Consider the following 20,471-nt stretch of genomic DNA (forward strand, 5'->3'; position numbering starts at 1 on the left):
GAAGATACACTAGACCAAGGAGAATTTGTAGGATTGGTCATTGCTAGATAAGAGGGAAGGGTGGGTGAGGAAGGGAAAGGAGTCTCAAGTAACTGTCACCTTTATGGCTTGGGCAAGTGGGTCTAAGGGGTGCCATTAATTCACTGAGAAGAGGACTAGTTGCAGGAATGGGAGTAAAGGGGAGAGATTACAGCTTAGCTTAATTCAGTTGGCTATGTTGACTTGGAAGTACCTATGAGACCACCATGTGAAGCTACTCACAGCCAACTGGGATCTGGGGTTCAAGAGAAAATCAGAGCTGGAGATATATTTGTAAGTTATCATTAAGTGTGTGATCTGTTTACTACATGATTGGTTTTTGGGTTCTTTTGTTGTTTACCGGTTTCTTTTGCCAGTTTACCGGTTTTTCCCTTTTTTTTTTTGTTTTTCTTCGGGTTGGGCACCCACCTTCTTTTGGAAAAATTACCCTTTTTATGTTCTTTTTAAGGTTGATTTAAAACTTGGTTGGTTTGGCTTGTTTTTGTTTCTTTTTTTTTTTTTGCGTTTCGTTGGTTTTCCTTTTAGCCTTATTTTGAGTTAATTGATTAAAAAGTGAAATTTACTAATTTTTATTTAATGAGTTGTCTTTCCACCACTGAAATTCTCTAAAATAATTAATAGAATACTCTTTCCTGCTCATTTCTGCCTCTAAAGCTGCAACTGACCTTTTGTCTATAGTTACTTACTGAGTGTCATTAGCATCGAGAATCTGAAAGTATAATGTTTTTGTCCAATCTATTTATTCTAAATAAGTCTGGAGTGACTCCAGACCTAGATGGCAATATAGGAGGCTCCTGAATTACTCTCCTCCCAGCTACCAAATGTAGCAGTATGCATGGAGTAATTCCCTCTGAGAGAACCAGAAACTAGCTGAGTGACTCCTACACATTGGGCAACTGAGAAAATACCTACAGTGAATTGAATAGGAAAGGCTAAGACACGGTCTCACCATAAACCCCACCCCTGGCATAGCACCAATCAATCAAAGGGAATTCCCAACTCTCAGATTCTCCTAGAGAGTGAAGGGTTTGGAGTACTATCTAGTGCCTCAGCTTTTAAGTCCCCCCCACCCCACAGGGAGAGGCTCCCCAAACACCTAGCTCTGAGTGCATATGGGGCTTGGGTTCCTGAGTCCCACAGAACTATAGAAAACAAAGAAGCAGTTCTTAACAGGCAGAGAGCACTCATTGTGGCTGTCTGCCAAGGCTCAGTGCAGAGGAAACCAGCAAAAATGCCCATCTCCCAGTCTTTGCCTGGAAGCAGTTTGACTGCATACTTTCCAAATTGCTGGGGGTCCAGCTTCTAATTAGCACACCTCTAAGTTCTGACTGCACTCCTTCTCAGAGCTGAGCAAGCTGATGGGCACTGCCCCCATCTTCTCCCTCAGGCTTGCTCCAATGATAAAACCAGGTCATCAGTGTCTCTTTGGAAAGAGCTTATATATATGTCTGGTGCCATGGCTTTTGTGGCTACTGCCCAAGGGACAAGCCCCCAGATCACTGGGCTCTGATAGCCAACGTGGCTTGTATTCATGAGTTCCACAGGACTATAGATGATTTAAAAAGATGTTTTTAATGGGTGTGTGTATGTAAGCACTCCCTGTGGCTGTCCCCCCAGGGCTCAGTGCAGAGGGAGCAGGCAAAAACACCCATCTCCCAGTCTTTTGCTGGAAGGGGACTGACGCATCCTTTTAAGCCCTTGCCTTAGCGTCCAGCTTCTAATTAGCACACATCTAGCGGATGACCGTGGTCCTCCCTGAAGCCCACTTTCTCCCTCCAGCTCACTCCAACAATAAAACCAAGTTGCCAGTATCTCACTGAAAGAGGCTTATATACACATCTAATGCTCCAACTTTTATCGCTGCCACCCAAAGGACAGGCCCCCAAATCACCTAGCTTTGAGAGTAAACCAGGCTTGGATTCATGAGTCCAACAGGACTATAGCAAACAAATACCCAGTTTTTAAATGGGCACGGGAGCAACCCTCAGCAGCTATACACCCAGGCTCAGCAAAGAGGGAGCAGGCAAAAATGCCCATCTCCCAGTTTCTCCATGAAATGGCCTTGACTGCATACTTTCCCAGCTGGTATTTGAGGGTCCAGCTTTTAATCAGCTTGCATCCAGGTGCTGACTGTAATCTTCTTTGGGACACTAAAGAGACCCACACTGAGACACATTATAACTAATTTGTCAAAAGTTAAAGACGATTTAAGATTTCAAAAGCAGCAAGAGAAAAATAACTAGTTATGTACGAGGGAGCCCTCAGAAATCTATCAGCAGATATTTCAGAAGTGAGTGGGATGATATATTCAAAAGAAAAAAAACCTAACCGAGAAAACTTTACCTGGTAGAGTTGTCCTTTAGAACCCAGTTATATGCTGCCTATAAGAGACTCACTTCAACTTCAACTTCAACTTCAAGGACACACATAGACTGAAAGTGAAGGGATGGGAAAAGACATTCTATGGAAATGGAAACCAAAAGGAAGCACAGGTAGCTATATTTACATCAGACAAACAGACTGTAAGCCAAAAACAGTAACAAAAGACAAAGTCATTACAAAATGATTAAGAGTATATACCAACTGTAAATATTTATATACCAAACATAGAGCACTTAAATATATAAAACAAATATGAACATTATTTCTGAATGGAGAAATAGATAGCAATACAATAATAGTAGGAGACTTCAGTATTCCCTTTTAATGGATAGATCTAAACAAAAACTCAACAAAGAAACAGTGGATTTACATACATTTACAGAACAGTCCATCCAACATCAGAATACATATTCTTAAGTATACATGAAAATTGCCAGATGGATCATATATTAAGCAACAAAACGTCTTAATAAATTTAAGAAGATTGAAATCATATCAAGCATTTTTTCCAACCACAATGGTATGAAACTAAAAATCAATTAGAAGAAAAAATTGGTAAATTCATGAATATATGGAAATTAAACAACATGTTCTTGAAGAATGGGTCAAATATGAAATCAAAAGAAATTTAAAAAATTTCTTGACTTATCACAAGGAAAAAATTGTAACTATGTAAGATGATGGGTGTTAACTAAACTTATTGTGGTAATCACTTCAGAATATATACATATATCAAATCATTATGTTGCACACCTTATACAATGTTATATGTCAATTATATCTCAGTAAAACTAGGAAAAAAACTTGAAAGAAAAAATCTTCAGACAAATGAAAATAGAAACACAACATGCCAAAACTTATGAGAGTCAGCAAAAGCAGTTCTAATAGGGAAGTTCATAGCAATCAACAGCTACATTAAGAAAAAAGAAAGCTCTCGAATATAAAATGTAATTTAACATCTCAAGGAACTAGAAAGAAAAACTAAGCCCAAAGTTAGAATGAAGGAAATAACAGAGATCAGAGCAGAAATAAATGAAATAGACAAAAAAGACAATAGAAAAGATCAAGCTAAGGGCTGTTTTTTAAAAAAGATAAAAAACAAATCTTCAGCTAAGAAAAAGAGAAAGACGCAAATAAAATCAGAACTGAAAGAGAAGATATTACAACTGAACACAGAAATACTAAGAAACTACAGTTGACCCTTGAACAACATGGGTTGGATTGTATGGGTTCACTTATACATGAATTTTTTTCAGTTGACTGTAGTTCAATTGACCCAAGCATTTCAAACCCAAGTTGTTCAAGGGTCAGCTCTGTGTTTGGGAATCCACATATACATAGGGCTGACCGTGGCTACACGTGGATTTGTGACTGCTCAGGAGGTTGGCACTCCTAACTATTGTGTTGTTCAAGGGTCAGCTGTACTATGAACAATTATATTTCAACAAATTAGATAACCTAGAAGAAATAGACAAATTCCTAGAAGTATACAACCTACCAAGACTGAATCATAAAACAAAAATCTGAACAGACTGATTACTTGTAAAGAAATTGAATCAGTAATCAAAAACCTCCCAAAAAAGAAAAGCCCAGGACTAGAAGGGTTACTGTGAATTCTACCAAAAATTCAAGGAAAAATTAATACCAATTTTCTCAAACTCTTCCAAAAATATAAGGAGTGAACACTTCAAAACTCATTTTATGAAGCCAGCGTTACTCTGATACCAAAACCAGACAGTGACATTACAGAAAAGAAAATTACAAGCCAATATTCCTGATGAATATAGATGCAAAAATCCTTAAGAACATATTAGCAAACAAAATTTAACAGTACATTAAAAGAATCCTACACCATGATCAAGTGAGATTTATTCCTAGGAATGTAAGGATGTTTCAACATATACAAATCAATAAATGTGATATATTGCCTTAAGAAAATGAAGGATAAAAATCATATGGTCATCTCGATAGATGCAGAAAAAGCATTTGACAAAAGTCAGCATCGTTTCATGATAAAAACTCTCAACAAATTTGGTATAGAATGAATGTATTTAAAAATAACGAAGGTCATAAATGAGAAGCCTACACATAACATCATACTCAGTGGTGAAAAGCTTAACACTTTCCATTAAGATCAGAAATAACACAAGGATGCCCACTCTCACTACTTTTATTCAGTATAGTACTGGAAGTCATAGCCAGAGCAATAAGGCAAGAAAAAGAAATAAAAAGTACCCAAATTTGAAAAGAAAATGTAAAATTGTGTCTGTTTGTAAATGACATGATCTTATATATATAAAACTCTGAAGATGCCACCAACCCCCCCCCAAAACTGTTAGAACTATGAAAATGAAAACAGTAAGTTGTAGGATGCAAAATCAATATACAAAAATCAGTTGCATTTCTATACATTAACAATGAAGTACTGGAAAGAGAAATGAAGTAAATAATCCCATTTATAATAGCATCGAAAAATACTTAGGAGAAAATTTAACCAAGGGGATAAGAGATCTGTATACTGAAAACTATAAAACGCTGATGAATGAAATTGAAGAAGACACAATAAATGGAAGGATGCTTCCATGGATTAGAAGAATTAATATTGTTAAAAGGTCCATATTACCCAAAGCAATCTACAGATTCATGCAATCTCTATCAAAATTCCAAAGGCATTTTTCATAGAAAGAGAAAAAACAATCTTAAAATTCATATGGAATCATAAAAGACCCCAAATAGCTAAAGCAATCTTGAGAAAGAAGAAACAAAGCTGGAGGCATCATACTTCCTGATTTTAAACTATATTACAAATCTCTAGTAATCAAAACAGGATGGTATTGGCATTAAAAAAAAAAAAACCCACATAGATCAATGGAACAGAAGAGAACCCAGAAAAAAATCTATGCATATATGGTCAATTAGTTTTCCACAAAGGAGCCAAGAATATACAATGGGGAAAAGACAGTCTCTTCAATAAATGGAACTGGGAAAACTATATCCACATGCAAAAGAATGAAATTCGACCCCTTTCTTATACCATACACGAAAATCAACTCAAAATGGATTAAAGACATGAATGTAAGACCTAAAACCTTAAAATTCCTGGAAGAAAAATTAGGAGTAAGCTCCTTGACATTGGTCTTGGCGATGGTTTTTTGAGTTTGATGCCAAAAACAAAGGCAACAAAAGCAAAAACAAACAAGTGAGACTTCATCGAACTAGAAAGTTTCTGCACAGAAAAGGAAACCATTAACAAAATGAAGTCAATCTATAGAATGGAAGAAAATATTTGCAAACCACATATCCGATAAGGGGTTAATATCCAAAATATACAAGGAATTTATAGGAATTTATACAATTAAACAGCAAAAATATAATATTAACAAAAATTTTAAATCCAGTTAAAATATCGGCAGAGGAACTCAATAGACATTTTTCCAAAGAAAACATTTAAATAGCCAACAGGTACATGAAAAGGTGCTTAATGTCACTTATTAGCAGGCAAATGCAAATCAAAACCACAATGATATATCACCTCACGCCTGTTAGGATGGCTATATAAAAAAAAGACAAGAGGTAGCAAACGCTGGCAAGGATGTGGAGAAAAGGAAACCCTTGTACACTATTGGTGGTAATGTAAAATAGTACAGGCAGCATGGAAAACAGTATAGAGGTTCCTGAAGAAATTAAAAATAGAACTACTGTATGATTCAGCAATCTCAGTTCTAGTTATATATCCAAAGTTGATGAAATCACTATCTGTACACCCATGTTCATGGCAGCATTATTCACAGTATTCATGGTATGGAAACAACCCATGTGTCCACTGATGAAGGAATGGATAAAGAAAATGTGGTATATATATGCCGTAAAATATTATTTATCCTTATAAAAGAAGGAAATCCTGGTATTTGTAACAACATGGATGAATAATTAAGCTAAGTGAAATAAGTGTCACAAAGATAAATATTGCATGGTATCACTCATATGTAGAATCCAAAAAAAATTTTTTTTTAATTGAACTCATAGAAACAGAGTAGAATGATTGTTGCCTGGGACTGGTGGGTGGTGGAAATAGGGAGAGGCTTGGATAAAGTTAGAAGCTTTCAGATATAAGATGAATCAGGTCTGAGGTTCTAATGTATAACATGTTAACTACAATTGATAATACCATGTTATGTGAAATTTGCTAAGAGTAGAACTTAAGTATTCTCACCAAAAAAAAAAAAAAAGGCAAATTGTGAGGTGGTAGATATGTTAATTAACTCAATGTTGGAAATCCTTTCACAATGTCCATATACATCAAATCATCACATTGTATACTTTAAATATATTACAATTTTATTTGTCAATTATACTTCAATAAAGTGGAATAAATAAATATATAAATAAGCCTGAGCTGTTCTCCTTTCTCAAGAGGAAAGTGGCTCTGTAATACTGCTTCACTTTTTAGAATAAATTCAATTCTCAGTCACATTACAAGACATAAGTTTTGCCTCAGTGATGTTTGGAAATTCCCAAAAGGATGATGGTTAGGAATTAGACGCTGATACAGGGTTTCTTGGTAGCATTATCTTGGGCATGAATGAGAAAATACACTTAATTCTGTCCTATTTAACTGGTCATTGTGATCGGATCCATTTACAGGTTTTTGTTTTCATTTTTTTCCAGCTGCTTGGTAAACTTATTGATACATCTTGTTGTATTGTTTTTATCTGACCCATTATATCTCTCTCTGGCTTTTCATTTCAGTACTTCTCTGAATGGTACCAACCCTCCTTCTTTTTCCGGTCCCTGGCAAGATAAAGAGTTCAGTGCCATAGCCCTTGCTAACTGCTGTGAACTCTACACCAATGCTGTGTGTACCTAAGGCTGGTCCATTTCCATAATAGTCTTGATCTTTACAGCTTTTTGGTGGTAAAAGTATTTACGTACCCAAGAGTTCCTACTCTTCAACTAACTCACCATGATCTTTAACTGTAAATGTGAAAATTTTATATTGGTTCACTGTATGCCAATAAAGAAAAATAGCATTTGTCTTTCTATTATTTGGCTGAACCAAATAGGAAATTTCTATGGGCTCTGTCTGAGCTTATATGTGAAATAATAAACATTACTATATCAAAAACATATCTTGCAAATCTTGCTTGTAGTTGCCATGTTAAAATTATGTATTTAGTCTGCTATAAATGTGATTTGGTATGTAATATGTACTGAGGTAAAAAGTTGTTTTTCCTGGAGTTTTGTGGATGAGCTAGGTTTATGGTACTAAGTGTATATAGAAAAATTACATGAGTATTTAATAAAATTTTTTCTGATTGTCACACATTTGTAAACCTGCAAACTCTTTAACATCATCACATGGTAAACGAGAAGTATTCCAGTATGCAAACTTGTAAGGAACGTCCATTTCTTAACGGCCCTTACTTTGTTTTAGTATTCTGCTTGAGTGCCATATTTGCTTCATGTTTACAGGGAATCCTTTAAAACAGTGGTTTTCAGTGGGAAGGAGGGGGCAATTGTGCCTCCCAGGGGACATCTGGCAATGTCTTAACACATTATTAGTTGTCACAACTGGGGAGGGGGGGTACTGATATCTGCTGGGTAGAGGTCAGGATTGCTGCTAATCATCCTACAATATACAGGTTAGCCCCCAAAACACAGAATTCTCTGGCCCCAAATGTCAAAAGTGCTAATATTGAGACATTCTGGTTGTAAATATTTAATATATTTCCTATATCTAATATTATTTATAATACTAATATTATAGCCTTAAAGAAGAGTTTCAAAAAGATGTAGGGTTCCTCAAAAATTTAAACAATAAATTACCCCATGGCTGCACAATCCCATTCTTAGATATGTACCCAAAAGAACTGAAAACAGGTATTTAGACAAGTACATGTACATGCATGTTCATAGCAGCACTATTCATAATAGTCAAAAGACAGACACAGTCCAAGTGTCTATCAGTGGCTGAATTGATAAAAAAATTGTGTTATATACACACAATGGAATTTTATTCAGCCATAAAATGCATGAAGTGGAACTTAGACAAGATTATGCTAAGTCAAAGAAGCCAGACACAAAGGCTTATTTTCATATGATTCTATTTTATATGATTCCATTTATATGAAATATTTAAATGAGATAAATCTATAAAGACAATACAAATTGGTGGTGTCAAGGGTTGGGGGAGTGGGAAATAGGAGTGACCACTTTGCGAGTATGTGGTTTTACTTTGGGGTGATGGAAATGTTTTGGACTAGAGTTGGTGTTTGCACAACACTATCAGTGTACTAAACATCACTCATTTGTTCACTTTAAAATGATTAACTTTATGTTATGCGAAATTTCACCTCAATAAATTATATATATATTTAAAAACATGTAGATACTTGTATGTTCCCTTAGCTAATCTACCTTCTTATGCTTCACAATTACCTGAGCTCAGAACCTCTTGTTCTTCTTTCCAGTCTCCAGTCCTACCTCCTATTTTCCAAAGTTGAAATAAAAGAAAACGAAGCTTCAATGAACTGCTTCTTGATCTACGCACTGATTTTGACCCTAGCCTGGTTTCTTTCTGAGAGGCAGCAGAATGCAGTGGTTGGTGGCACTGGATACTAGGCCAGATTACTTGGGCTCTGATTCAGGCTCACTTATCTCTGGGTGATCTTGAGCAACTTTCTTAACTTCTCTGTGCCTTAGTATCCTCATATATAAAGTGGGGATAATGGGATCTACCTTATAAGTAAAGATTGGCTGCTCACCGTAGTTAAGACCAATGTAAGGGTTTGCTACTATTATTACTATTTAAGGAGCTCAGTTCCTGGCTATCAATTTGAGTCGCCCATGCAATTTAGTTCACACAAGGAAGCAGGCAGCACGGAGGGAGCTCCTAATCTCCTTTCAAGGGGAAGGGCTGGTTTTCTAATTCTATTTTCCATTTAAAGCAAATCCAGTCTAAACTCGCGCATTTACAAGGCCGCGCTGTAACATAAGAAAGCACGACAATCTTCAACACCATCACCTGCAGAAGATGCTCACAAACAGGAGCGAACAGGAAAGGCCGGACTCAATGCGACATTGGCAAAAGCAATACCAGCTCCTGGGGCCAAAAGGGGCCCTGAGGCGAACATCAAGGTGACCTGAGTGGAAGAGGGCTGGGTAGGCTGGGGTCGGTTGCGAAGCGAGGGTCAATCCTGGGAGGCGCGATCTGTCAAACTGGGGCAGCATCCTGGGGGCGGGGCCAACTAGCGGACTTCGCCATCTGGTAGCGGACACGGCGCATGCGCTTGGCTTCTAGGCGCCTCAGGCAGAGAGAGAGGAAACTGAGGAAGAAAGTGGTAAGAGGAAAGACAGGGAGGACGAGGAGAAATGGGAGTTGTGAAATAGGGCTGTGTTGGGATGTGGGAGTAGCCGTGTGGAAAGGGGACCATGGGATGAGGAAAGGAGAGTGGCCGGCTGAGTCACTGAGTGGGTAAAATCTGTTCTCTTAAACACTAACCATAAAGTCTCCTATGTGCATATTGTTTCACAACTTCCCGTTTTTGCTTAAGGTATGTGAACGTCTTTTTAGGCTAGTATATATGGCTCTACCTCATTCATTTTACTGGCTACATGGTATTCTATGTAAGGAGGCACCTAAATTATCTGTTTCTCTATTAATGACCATTTAGATCAACTTATATTTAACCAATCATCTCTAGAAGCCTAATAGGTAGACAGAGTTTGTATTTGACTCCCACTTCTGACTCTTCTTTAGATGACAGACTATTCTTGGTGAAAGTCCTTGGCTAAGCTATTAGTTGTCAAGCATTTAAAAGGTTATCTCCTCTGTGGGAGTAATTGACTTTTAAGACAGGAATAAAAAGATTAAGAGCTAAAAGATCTGGATTCAGAGTCCTGGCCTGAGTCTCTTTCCAGCCATGTGAAAATTCTTAATCTTTCTGAAGCTCAGTTTCCACTTCTGCATAATGAAGGTGTAGATACTCATATCTATCTTACAAATTGCTAGAAAATTAAATTAATAATGTATATGAAAAAAACACAGTCTACAGCCATGCCACCTTGAACGTGCCCAATCTTGTCTGATCTCGGAAGCTAAGCAGGAGTGGGCCTGGTTAGTACTTGGATGGGAGACTACCTTGGAATACCAGGTGCTGTAGGCATTTAAAAAAAAAAATTGTATAAATAGTAAGGTGCTCCAAAGATATTCTTTTCACAAGTAGTTAAAGTGGAAGGACTTTAGAGAGCCTTTATTCCTTTATACGTGAACATTCACTCAGCACTTATCACACTCCTGGCATTGCTTAATGATATTTACATGTTTGTTCCCTCCGTCCGCCCCCCCCCTTTAATCCATGCAACAAGCTTTTAAGGAAGGTATTATTATTATCTCAGTTTTCCAAAGGCAGAAAGATAGGCTTAGAGAGATTAAGTTGCTGCCTAGAGTCACATAGTGACAGAGCTGGGATTTGAGCCCAGAGTCTGTGTAACTCCAAAGACCTTTCTCTTAACCACTGTGTCTGTTCTCATACCATCCCAGCCTTCCTGGCCTTCCTCGTGCTTGCTCCAGTCCAGTGCCTCAAGGTCCACTTGTTCAACCCAAGTGACCTCATCAGCTTCTAACATATTTATACTTTCTGAATTACTTGTGTACAAATCATGTCTTGCTGTGTGGCATCTTGTATTTTTGTCTTACTTTGCTGTTTGTCTTATTGTTGTCTTCTATTACAGCAAGTAGAAAAATGGTTGCCATGAAATCTAGCAATTTCCTCAAAGACAAAATTATCTTTATTTAACAAGTTACTTTTTTTCAACTCTTTGAATATGGAGCTTCACGTGGGAAGAGATCAAATCTATTTCGTTACTAAAATTTGTCTTGTTACTAGGAGCTAGCACTGCCTAGCAAAAAAAAAAAAAAAAAGTGTTAATATTGGTTGAGGAATAAAAAAGATGAAACTCCAAGCTTTGGGCCTGAATACCTGGGATAAAACAAAGGGAGAGAAAATGCTAAATGAAACAACATATATAAAGCGTGTATACTGCCTGGTACAAAATAAGCTTTTAATTAGTGTTATTATTATTACATAAATAAAATAGAAATGGGGTGGGACTTATGAGTAGCAGGTAGAAAAAGGAAAGGTAAAAGAAAAAATGGAACAAAATGATGCTGAGCTAGGCCATTTGTGAAGAGATGGCCAGTGAGGGTTTCTCAAAGGCAGAAGTGGGCAAAAGGCATTTAGGAACAGGGTTACTTGATATTTACCCTATTGTAACTCCACCAGCTTTGTCCTCAAATCTTCAGTAAAAGTCTGCCAGTGATATTTTGAAGAATTCAAAAATCCAGGCTATATTCAACATCAGTGGTGTGGTGTTGGTAGTCCAGATAGCAGAGATAGAGCAGTCAGCAGAAGGAGTAAAACAGAGCCATAGAGTATAAGGAGAGAGGTAAGGTGTCCAAGAAACCTCAGGAATATTGTGAACAATGCTGGGTTTTCTCATTTTATGTAGGATGGGGGTTCAAGACAATTTCCACTAAATCTTAAAGGATGGGGATTCTCCAGTAGGCTGGAGGAATTTGGAGACATCAAGACAGCTAAACCTTGAGTAAGACATCTGCGATTGTTCTATGTAAGTTTTTTTTATGTCATGTCCTCCCAGCTGTATTGCAAATTTTTGCAACTGTGAATGATGAGAAGCGAGTTGAATTTGTATGACATTTTTTAAATGTATGAATATCTTTTCTTTACATTGACTCACTGGAACTAACAAAACTTTTTGTGGTAAGTATGATAACATCACTTTTCCCCCCTCCATTTTAAATTCAGATAGAGAGAGGTTAAGTATACTTGCCCTTGCTTACAGAGATAACAGGGACCTGAGCCAGCCTAGTGTAGTGAAAAGGACTTGGTTTAATAAGGCTTTTCATTATCTGGGTAACATCTAGCTTTCCAATCTCTTACCATAATCTCCCTTGTCACCCACTCATCCATGTACATAATCACCACACAGAGCTACTGACTTTCGCTGAGAAATCTACAGCTAAGTGACTTTGAATGAGGTACCTAACCTCTTGGAGTCTCTATTCTCACAGTTATACAAATGAAGATAATAATGACTTCATTAAAGGGTTGTTGTAGAAATTAAAAGTCTTTAAAGCATTTGGAATATAGAGATGTTTAAGGAATTTTCTCTTCTTTCCTTAGTTCTCTGGCTTTCTTTCTCTTTCATATATCCCAACTTAAAGTTCAATACTTTCTGCATAACTGTACCATATATTTCTTTATTTCTCTGCAACTTCTGTGGCACTTGGCTCCATGTCTTGTGCATGTCTGACTCCTCTCCTGGGCCCAAAGGTAGTGTGAGAAGGGTGGGGCTAGGGGCTGAGTTAGATCTGGCTGGTTGTTTGTTGCTGGGGGTGGCCTGAGACATTCAGACAGGAGCCCTATGCCACGTTTAAGGTACAAGGCTAAAGATCAGAATTGATGTAGCCGAATCTGTTCTTAGGTAATGGAGGTGGTGTAGATCTGGGAATAGGGGCAACTAGGTCATCTGATGGTTTTCACACAAATACCAGACATTCATGATAAATATTTGTCATCAACAAGGAAAGTATAATTTAGGAAGTTTATTAGAAACCACCCATGTTACAGCTTATATTTTTCATTAGGCTGAATAACTTCTATTAGTTTTATTTGTAAAAACTTAAAATTTAATTCTTCCAGAAAAGCAAAAGGCATATTTTTTGAAAGCCCCAAATTCACTTTTTCACTGTTCTCAAGGCTCATGTCACACCAGTACATAGATTTACCTTGACTAGAAAAGTCCTTTTCATATATTTAAAGCAGGAATCAAAACAGAATATTGAAGCCATTTTTATCATACAGAACAACAAATTCTTTGCTGAAATCATATTTCCACTTGTCAAGAGCTGTTTTTCCCTCAAGGGAGGTAAACATTATGTCTGGCACTGAGTGCTTCATAATGAAAAATTGGAGGAGGGAGCCCTCTTTTCCATGGTGACAAGACTAAGATTTGAATTATTCATTAAACAGAGGATATTTATTTATGATTAACCTAACACAGAGGATGATATAGCATGTTTCACAAAGAAAATATTACCCTTCAGATATTTGACATTTGAGAGTTCCTGCATTCATGGTTTCAGAAGCAAATCTATGAGTGTGAATGGGCAAATTATCCCTCAGCTACAAAGCTATAATTTGTAGAACAAAAAACAATATCAGTTTATTTCCTTAGTGGATTTCAGAGATAAGTTAAATGTTTAAAAGAATTCTTTTAAAGGTGCCTGAACAATGGAAGGCATTACCAATGGTCATATTTTTATAAAGATAAAACTTTTAGCTTCATTGCATAGCTGTAAGCTGCCTGGCTGGTGGCCACCACTATTGTGTATTTGTTGCAAATCCATTTGGCTGCCTGGTTGCTCCCCGCTGTTATGGACTACAGCCCATGGCATTGTTGACCTACTCAGATGTGCCTGGCTCTGTATCAGAGTACTGTGGTGCTTAACAAAGGCTTACAAGGGGTGAGAAAAATGCTTCTAACAGTCACACATGAAAATTTCACTTAATTACTATTAATAATAGCTAACGTTTGCTGAGTATTTACTAAAAAAATGCTAGGCACTGGGTACTACTTGACTGAGTTCTCATAAAAACCCTATGAGATATCCTATAGTCAAAGCCATAGCCACAGCCCTTATCATCTGGCCTCCACAAACTGAGGGGCCCGCACATGAAGTACTGGCTAGGAGAAAGGACTGAAGCACCTGGAAATTGACCAGGATGGACGGCAGAGCTTCTGGCTTTCCAAAAAGCTACCTGGAGGGGCTGGGTAATACAATCCAGAAGTGGGGGAAGATAATGTCTGGGCTTGGGTAAATCTTAAACAATGAGAGACAGAGACAGAAAGAAGGCAGCATTACTCATCCTCCTGTGTGATGGACGGTTCTGAGAGTGATTAGCTTTATATGAACTCTTTGGAGGTGCCTTGAAAGATCAAGCAACCAACTTTGTTTGCAATGAAGCTATGGCAGTAGGAATGATTATCCTAACAGTAAGTGGGATAATCTGTAATCCCTGCTATGCAGTGGTATGCATCACAGTCACTAAAGCTATCATCTTCAGTTAATTGGGATGAAAAGTACAGGTAGAAGATAGGCACTGGAATATTGAGTGGCTGCTGTACATTATTGGTATGAAAGAAATGGTAATAATTAGGACTGAGAATAGACTGACTGCTTTTGACAGCATTGAGAGACTTGCAAAAAGAAAACAATAGTTCAAAGCAGCTAATTGCCAATTTAGAAACACTATGAAAGCCAAAGGACTTCTCTGGCAGCCATAAAGGAGACTCCCATCTCTTGGAGCAATAAGTTAGACACTGTTGAGACTTAGGTTCAGGATCCAGAGTGGCAGAGCTGCAAAAGAGATATAATACATAGCTTCAACAGGTCTTCCATGTCAAAGTCTTTTCCAGATAGGAAAATCTTGAGACCTTAAGACCTGAACAGAAAGTATTTGAGTGGATGAGCCTCAGGACCTTGAACTCCCAATTGTCTTTAAATCTTCTTGGCCAGAAGAAGCTGTCCATTTCCTTTTGACAGAAGAAAACAGCCTCTTCTTGCCTGGAGACCATATATGAACTCACCTGAAATGAATTCATTGCAAAATGACTCTTGTTTTCCTCAAGACGTGCCTCCATCACCCTTTTAAAATTTTTAAATTTATTGTGGGAACATTGGTTAATAATATTATATAAGTTTCAGGTATACAACTTCATAATATAACATCTGTATATTGCATTGTGTGCTTACCACCCAAAGTCTAGTCTCTTTCTGTCACCATATATTTGACCTTCTCTACCTTCTTCATCTTTTCCCTACTCTTTTCCTTTTAGTAACCACCATTCTGTTGTCTATGTCTATGAGTTTGTTTGTTTTGCTGGTTCGTTTGTTGCTTTTTTTTTTCTATCCCACATGAGTGAAATCATGGGTTCTTGTTCCTTTCCATCTGACTTATTTCACTTAGCATGATACTCTCAAGATCCATCCATGTTGTCACAAATGGCAATATTTCATCTTTTTTATGGATGAATAGTATTCCATTGTACATATGTACCACATCTTCTTAATCCAGTCATCCATCTAAGGACCCTTAGGTTGTTTCCATGTCTTCTTGGCTATTGTGAATAATGCTGCAGTGTACATAGGGGTACATGTATCTTTATGAAGAAGTTTTTAAATTTTTTGGGTACATACCTAGGAGAGGGATTGCTAGGTCATATGGTAGCTCTAGTCTTAATTCTTAGAGGACCCTCCCTACTGTTTTCCATAGTGGCTGCACCAATTTATATTCCCACTAGCAGTATACAAGTGTTCCCTTTACTGCATACCCTCTCCAACACATATTTCTTGTCTTATTGATTATAGCCATTCTAACAAGTGTGAGGCGGTATCTCATTGTGGTTTCGAATTTGCATTTCCCTTATAACTAGTGAAGTTGAGCATCTTTTCATATATCTTTTGGCCATCTGTATGTCTTTCTTGGAAAAGTATCTATTCAGGTCCTCTGACCATTTTTTAATCAAATCGTTTTATTGTTGTTGAGATTGTATGGGTTGTTTATGCATTTTAGATATTAGCCCACAATTAAAGGTATTGTTTGCAAATATCTTCTCCTATTTGGTTTGTTGCCTTTTTGTTTTTTTCATGGTTTCTTTTGCTCCAGAAGCTTTTTAGTTTGATGTAGTTCTATCACCCCTCTTTGCCCGCAGTTCGATAACCAGTGTCAGAGCTCTGCACAGCCTGAGCAGGGAAATAAAGGTCCTGTTCCAGAAGGAATTCACTTATATTCCAAAAGAACTGTAGGACCTGAGAATATGTGGGGATCAGAATAACATAGGAAGGAGCTTGACAAAACTCAAACAGAGCCAAATCTGAAGAGACTTTGGTTCTAGGTAGGATAAAAGATTGAGATAATCTCTGATGTCATGTTCTCTTGAAAAATGTATGTTATAGTAAAATAACAGGAGTGAATCAATTTCCCAACTAAACTGTGTTTAAACCTGTAATATTTCATTAATTCAATCATTCCACAGAAGGGTGTCTTAACTAACCTCCAAACATATTCAGAAATTGGCAGGTTTAGAGAATGAGTGGGAACAGGACCACTTTGGTAAACCACATGAATAAATTGATATGCATGAGGACTTTCATTGTTTTGGTAGGAGTTTGGGGCAGGTACACCAGGGAATGAGAGTAAGAGAAAAAGGAGAATATCACAATGAGGTGGATAGAATGGGACTTATCCATTAGTTAGAACCAATGGTCTAGTTTTAAGTTTCTCTGGAAAGAAGGTTTAGTTTTAGAAAGAGAAAAAGCTCTATATTCATGAAAAATTTTGAGAGACTTTGGGTTTGTTCACTATATTCTGACACTGAGAGGGGAAAATGTAGCCTTACAGCTGAAGAACAGGCCATTTATTCTCTCTCTTTCCCTTCTGCCTCTGTGTAGCATTGGGACCCCAAAGCCTCTGGATGACCACCATCATAAGACTAAGTGATTGCTGTCAGTAACTGCTATGTCTAGAGGAATGACCTTCTTACAGAGGGCATTGGTAGTAGAAGTGATAAGCCAATCCCCTCAATAGAGTAGCTGGAGCAAGAGAACTCAAGACCTTTGGGAATACTCACCAAAAATTGGGTGAGACTTTGGTATTAGGAGCTGAGGTCCTAAGCTGTGATAAACTGAATGGTCTTCCAAAAATATCTATGTTCTAATTGTTGAGATCTGTGAATATGTTACCTTACATGACAGAAGGGACTTTGCAGATATGGTTAAAGTTAAGGACCTTAGGATGAGGAGATCATCTTGAATTACTCTAATGGGCCAAATGTAATCAAATGAGTCCTTAAAAATGGGCGTTTCCTGGCTGTGGTCAGAAAGAAAGCGATATGACAACAGAAGAAGTATCAAAGAGGTTCTTCATTGCTAGTCTTGGAGACAGAAGAAGAGGGCATAAACCAAGGAATTTGGGTGGCCCCTAGAAGCTAGAAAAGGTAAGGGAATGGATTCTTTTATAGAGCCACCAGAAAGAAACATAGCCCTGCTGACATCTTGATTTTAGTTCAATGAGGCACTTCTGACCTACGGAATTGTAAGATAATTAGTTTGTGTTGTCTTAAGCCACTAGATTTGTAATAATTTATTATGGCATCAATAGAAAACTAATACACAAGACAATTCATGTAGTGGATAAAAGGTCACATAATTTGGGATTAATGTCAATATGATGAAAGACATGAATCCTTAGGTCCTGAGCAAGACAACTCAAAAATAAACTACATGCTATAGTGAAACTTCTGATCTCCAAATACAAAGAACAAATTTTTAGTGGAAGAGGGAAAAGATAAATTAATTACAAAGATACAACAGTTAGGCTGACAATAAACTTATCATCATAATTAGAGATCAAAATATAATAGAAAATTTCTTCAAAGCACTTAGGGAAATAATGGTCAGTCTAGAATTCTATCTCTAGCTAAGCTGAAGGAGAGCTAAAGATATTTTCAGACAAAGACAGGCTGAGAATTTTCCATTCATTTATCCATGAAAGAGCGAATAAATGGTGAGCTTCAGGAAGCTGATAATTCTATTTCACTTACTAATGCTGTTTTGCAAATGAGGTTTCACTAGGGAGAGTTCAAAATAAAGGCTGAGTAGTTGGCTGACGTACAGCTTATAAGCATAAAGAAAAGCGTTCAGTTTTGTAATAGAAAATGAGCTTCTTCTACAATTCATTACATCCTGTTGGAAAATATTTTTAAAATACTTGTTTGGAGGATGACAAATTATTAAGCCAATCCAGGTGGGTGCTATCAGAACCCTCTTCATGAGGATGCAGAATGCAAATGTCACGGACTAAAGACTATAAAAGTTGACCTTTTGGGACTCATAGAGATATTGGAAAAAGGAGAATCTGGAAGGTATTTTATTTTTCTTCTGCCAACAATTAGAAAATATGTGAAAAAATATATGAAATGACTGTTTTAAGATATTAGATAATAGTCAGCGAAGGACTGTGAACCCTGAGAGAACAAAAGAAAACAAGATGGGTCCTAAATCAATTCTCCCTAAATGTCATGCTTCCCAGGAAAGAGCCATATCCTTTTGTGGCCAAGCTTCTTGAAGAAGAAGTAGGGTTCACTTGCTGTTTCTACTTCCTTACCTTCCATTCACTCCTTAACCAAGTGCAATTTAATTGTTATCACAACCACTAATAAAGTGGTTTTAATAATTTAATAAAATGCTTTCGCTAAAGTGATCAATGAAAACCTAAGCGGCAGATAAAATGTACACATACCAGTCCTTATTTCACATGGCAGCAAGACTCTTTAAACAACCCCTTCCTTCTTTTTTTAATCTTAACCATCTTTAAGTGTATAGTACAGTAGTGTTACCTATGTACACATTGTTAAAGAGTTCTCTAAAATGTTTTCATCTTGCAAACCTGCAACTCTATACGCATTGAATAACAACTCCTCTTTTCTCCCTAACCCCTGGCAACCACCATTCTATTTTCTATTTCTATGAGTTGGACTATTTTAGATATCTCATATAAGTAGAATCATGCAGTATTTGTTTTTTTGTGACCGGCTTACTTCACTTAGCATAATGTCCTCAAGATTTATCTATGCTATAGCATAAAACAGGATTTAATTTTTTTAAGGCTTTAAAAATAATATTCCATTGTATGAATTTACCACATTTTAAAAATCTATTCATCTATCCATGGACATTTAGGTTGCTTCCTCCCGGCTATTGTAAATAATACTGCAATGAATATGGGGTGTGGAAGCCCCTTCCTTCTTGAAATTCATCTCTTCTTTTTCATTACACCAGACTTTCTTGTTCTTCTACCTCTTTGCCTGCCCATTCTCCATTTGCTTCAATAGCTTTTCTTTCCTCACTTGTTCTTTATATGCTGAGTAGTTTCAAGAATTTTGTCTGTGGCCTTTTCTCACTTTCCTACTTATGTCTTAGTTAACAAAGCTAATTCGCAGGCTTACATTGTTCTTCTAAGCTCTTAGACCTATATTTCTAAGTTTACTAAACATTTCCACCTGCATGTTCCAGTGATATCTCTAAATATGTCCACAATCAAACTAATCAAGATACATTTAGTGCTTGTCTACTCTGTCAGCTCTGTTTTGTTATAGGCATACGTGCAAGATGAGTAACTTCACACTTCTTCCCAAGTCTGCTTCTCTTGCATTCTCTGTTTTGTAAATATAATCTCCACCCCTAGTCACACTAGAAAAGTGCTTTTTGTTACCTCACACTTCTTTTCTCTTCATATCCTATTGATTCTCTCAAACATCTATTTCTTCTTCTCATTCTTTCTCCTTTAGATCATCACAGTTGCTTTGTAATTGGCCTTCAGTCTGTCTCTCACACCCACTGCCACCAGCACGATCTTTCCCAAACACAAATCTGGATATGTTGATGCCTGCTCAAAACTCTCAGTGACTCACCATTGCCCATAGGATCATCTGGACGTGATATATAAGTCTCTTCATGACATGGCATTTGTATAGCTTTCCAGTATTTCCTTTCACCTTCCCGTTTCCTAGAAACATCACATTCTGCTGTTGTTTTCAAAATGCGAGGCTCACTCAATCTTCATAGCTATTCCCCATGCTGTTTTCTCTGCTAGAGGTATTCTTTAAGCTCTCTCTGATCCTCCTCTATGTCCTCTTAGCAAAACTTTTCCTTCTTTTCAGTTCTCTCTTCTCAATTCTCAGCAGCCACAGCTTCAGCCACAACTCTGGAGTTCTGTTTCTGTTCTCTAATCGAAGGCAGTGTGGAGTAGTGGCAAGAATCCCAGACTTTAGTTAAGCAGCCTGGGACTTTAAATTCTGACTCTGCCACCTGCTGGTGGCATTGGTTTTGTCTATCAGGAAATTGAGGTAATAATACCTACCTGGCAGGGGGCTTCGAGGTTGAGGAATAACATCCCATCTCTGCA

The 20,471-nt window shown here is 37.3% G+C and overlaps 1 protein-coding gene and 1 pseudogene across 1 annotated transcript in view; both read left to right on the forward strand.

Moving 5' to 3' along the window:
- The window catches only part of SLC28A2 (solute carrier family 28 member 2), a 31,132-nt gene extending 23,413 nt beyond the window's left edge, over positions 1 to 7,719 (forward strand). The window contains exon 17 of the mRNA XM_023527714.1: positions 7,171 to 7,719. Within this exon, the coding sequence (XP_023383482.1) occupies positions 7,171 to 7,288 (118 nt within the window). The 3' untranslated portion in view covers positions 7,289 to 7,719. The remainder of the gene's footprint in view (positions 1 to 7,170) is intronic.
- Positions 7,720 to 10,467: 2,748 nt separating this feature from the next.
- LOC111736330 lies at positions 10,468 to 10,586 on the forward strand (annotated as a pseudogene).
- Positions 10,587 to 20,471: the final 9,885 nt, after the last annotated feature.

This window comes from Pteropus vampyrus, unplaced genomic scaffold (assembly GCF_000151845.1).
Source record: "Pteropus vampyrus isolate Shadow unplaced genomic scaffold, Pvam_2.0 Scaffold19, whole genome shotgun sequence".
Classification (NCBI taxonomy): Eukaryota; Metazoa; Chordata; class Mammalia; order Chiroptera; family Pteropodidae; genus Pteropus; species Pteropus vampyrus.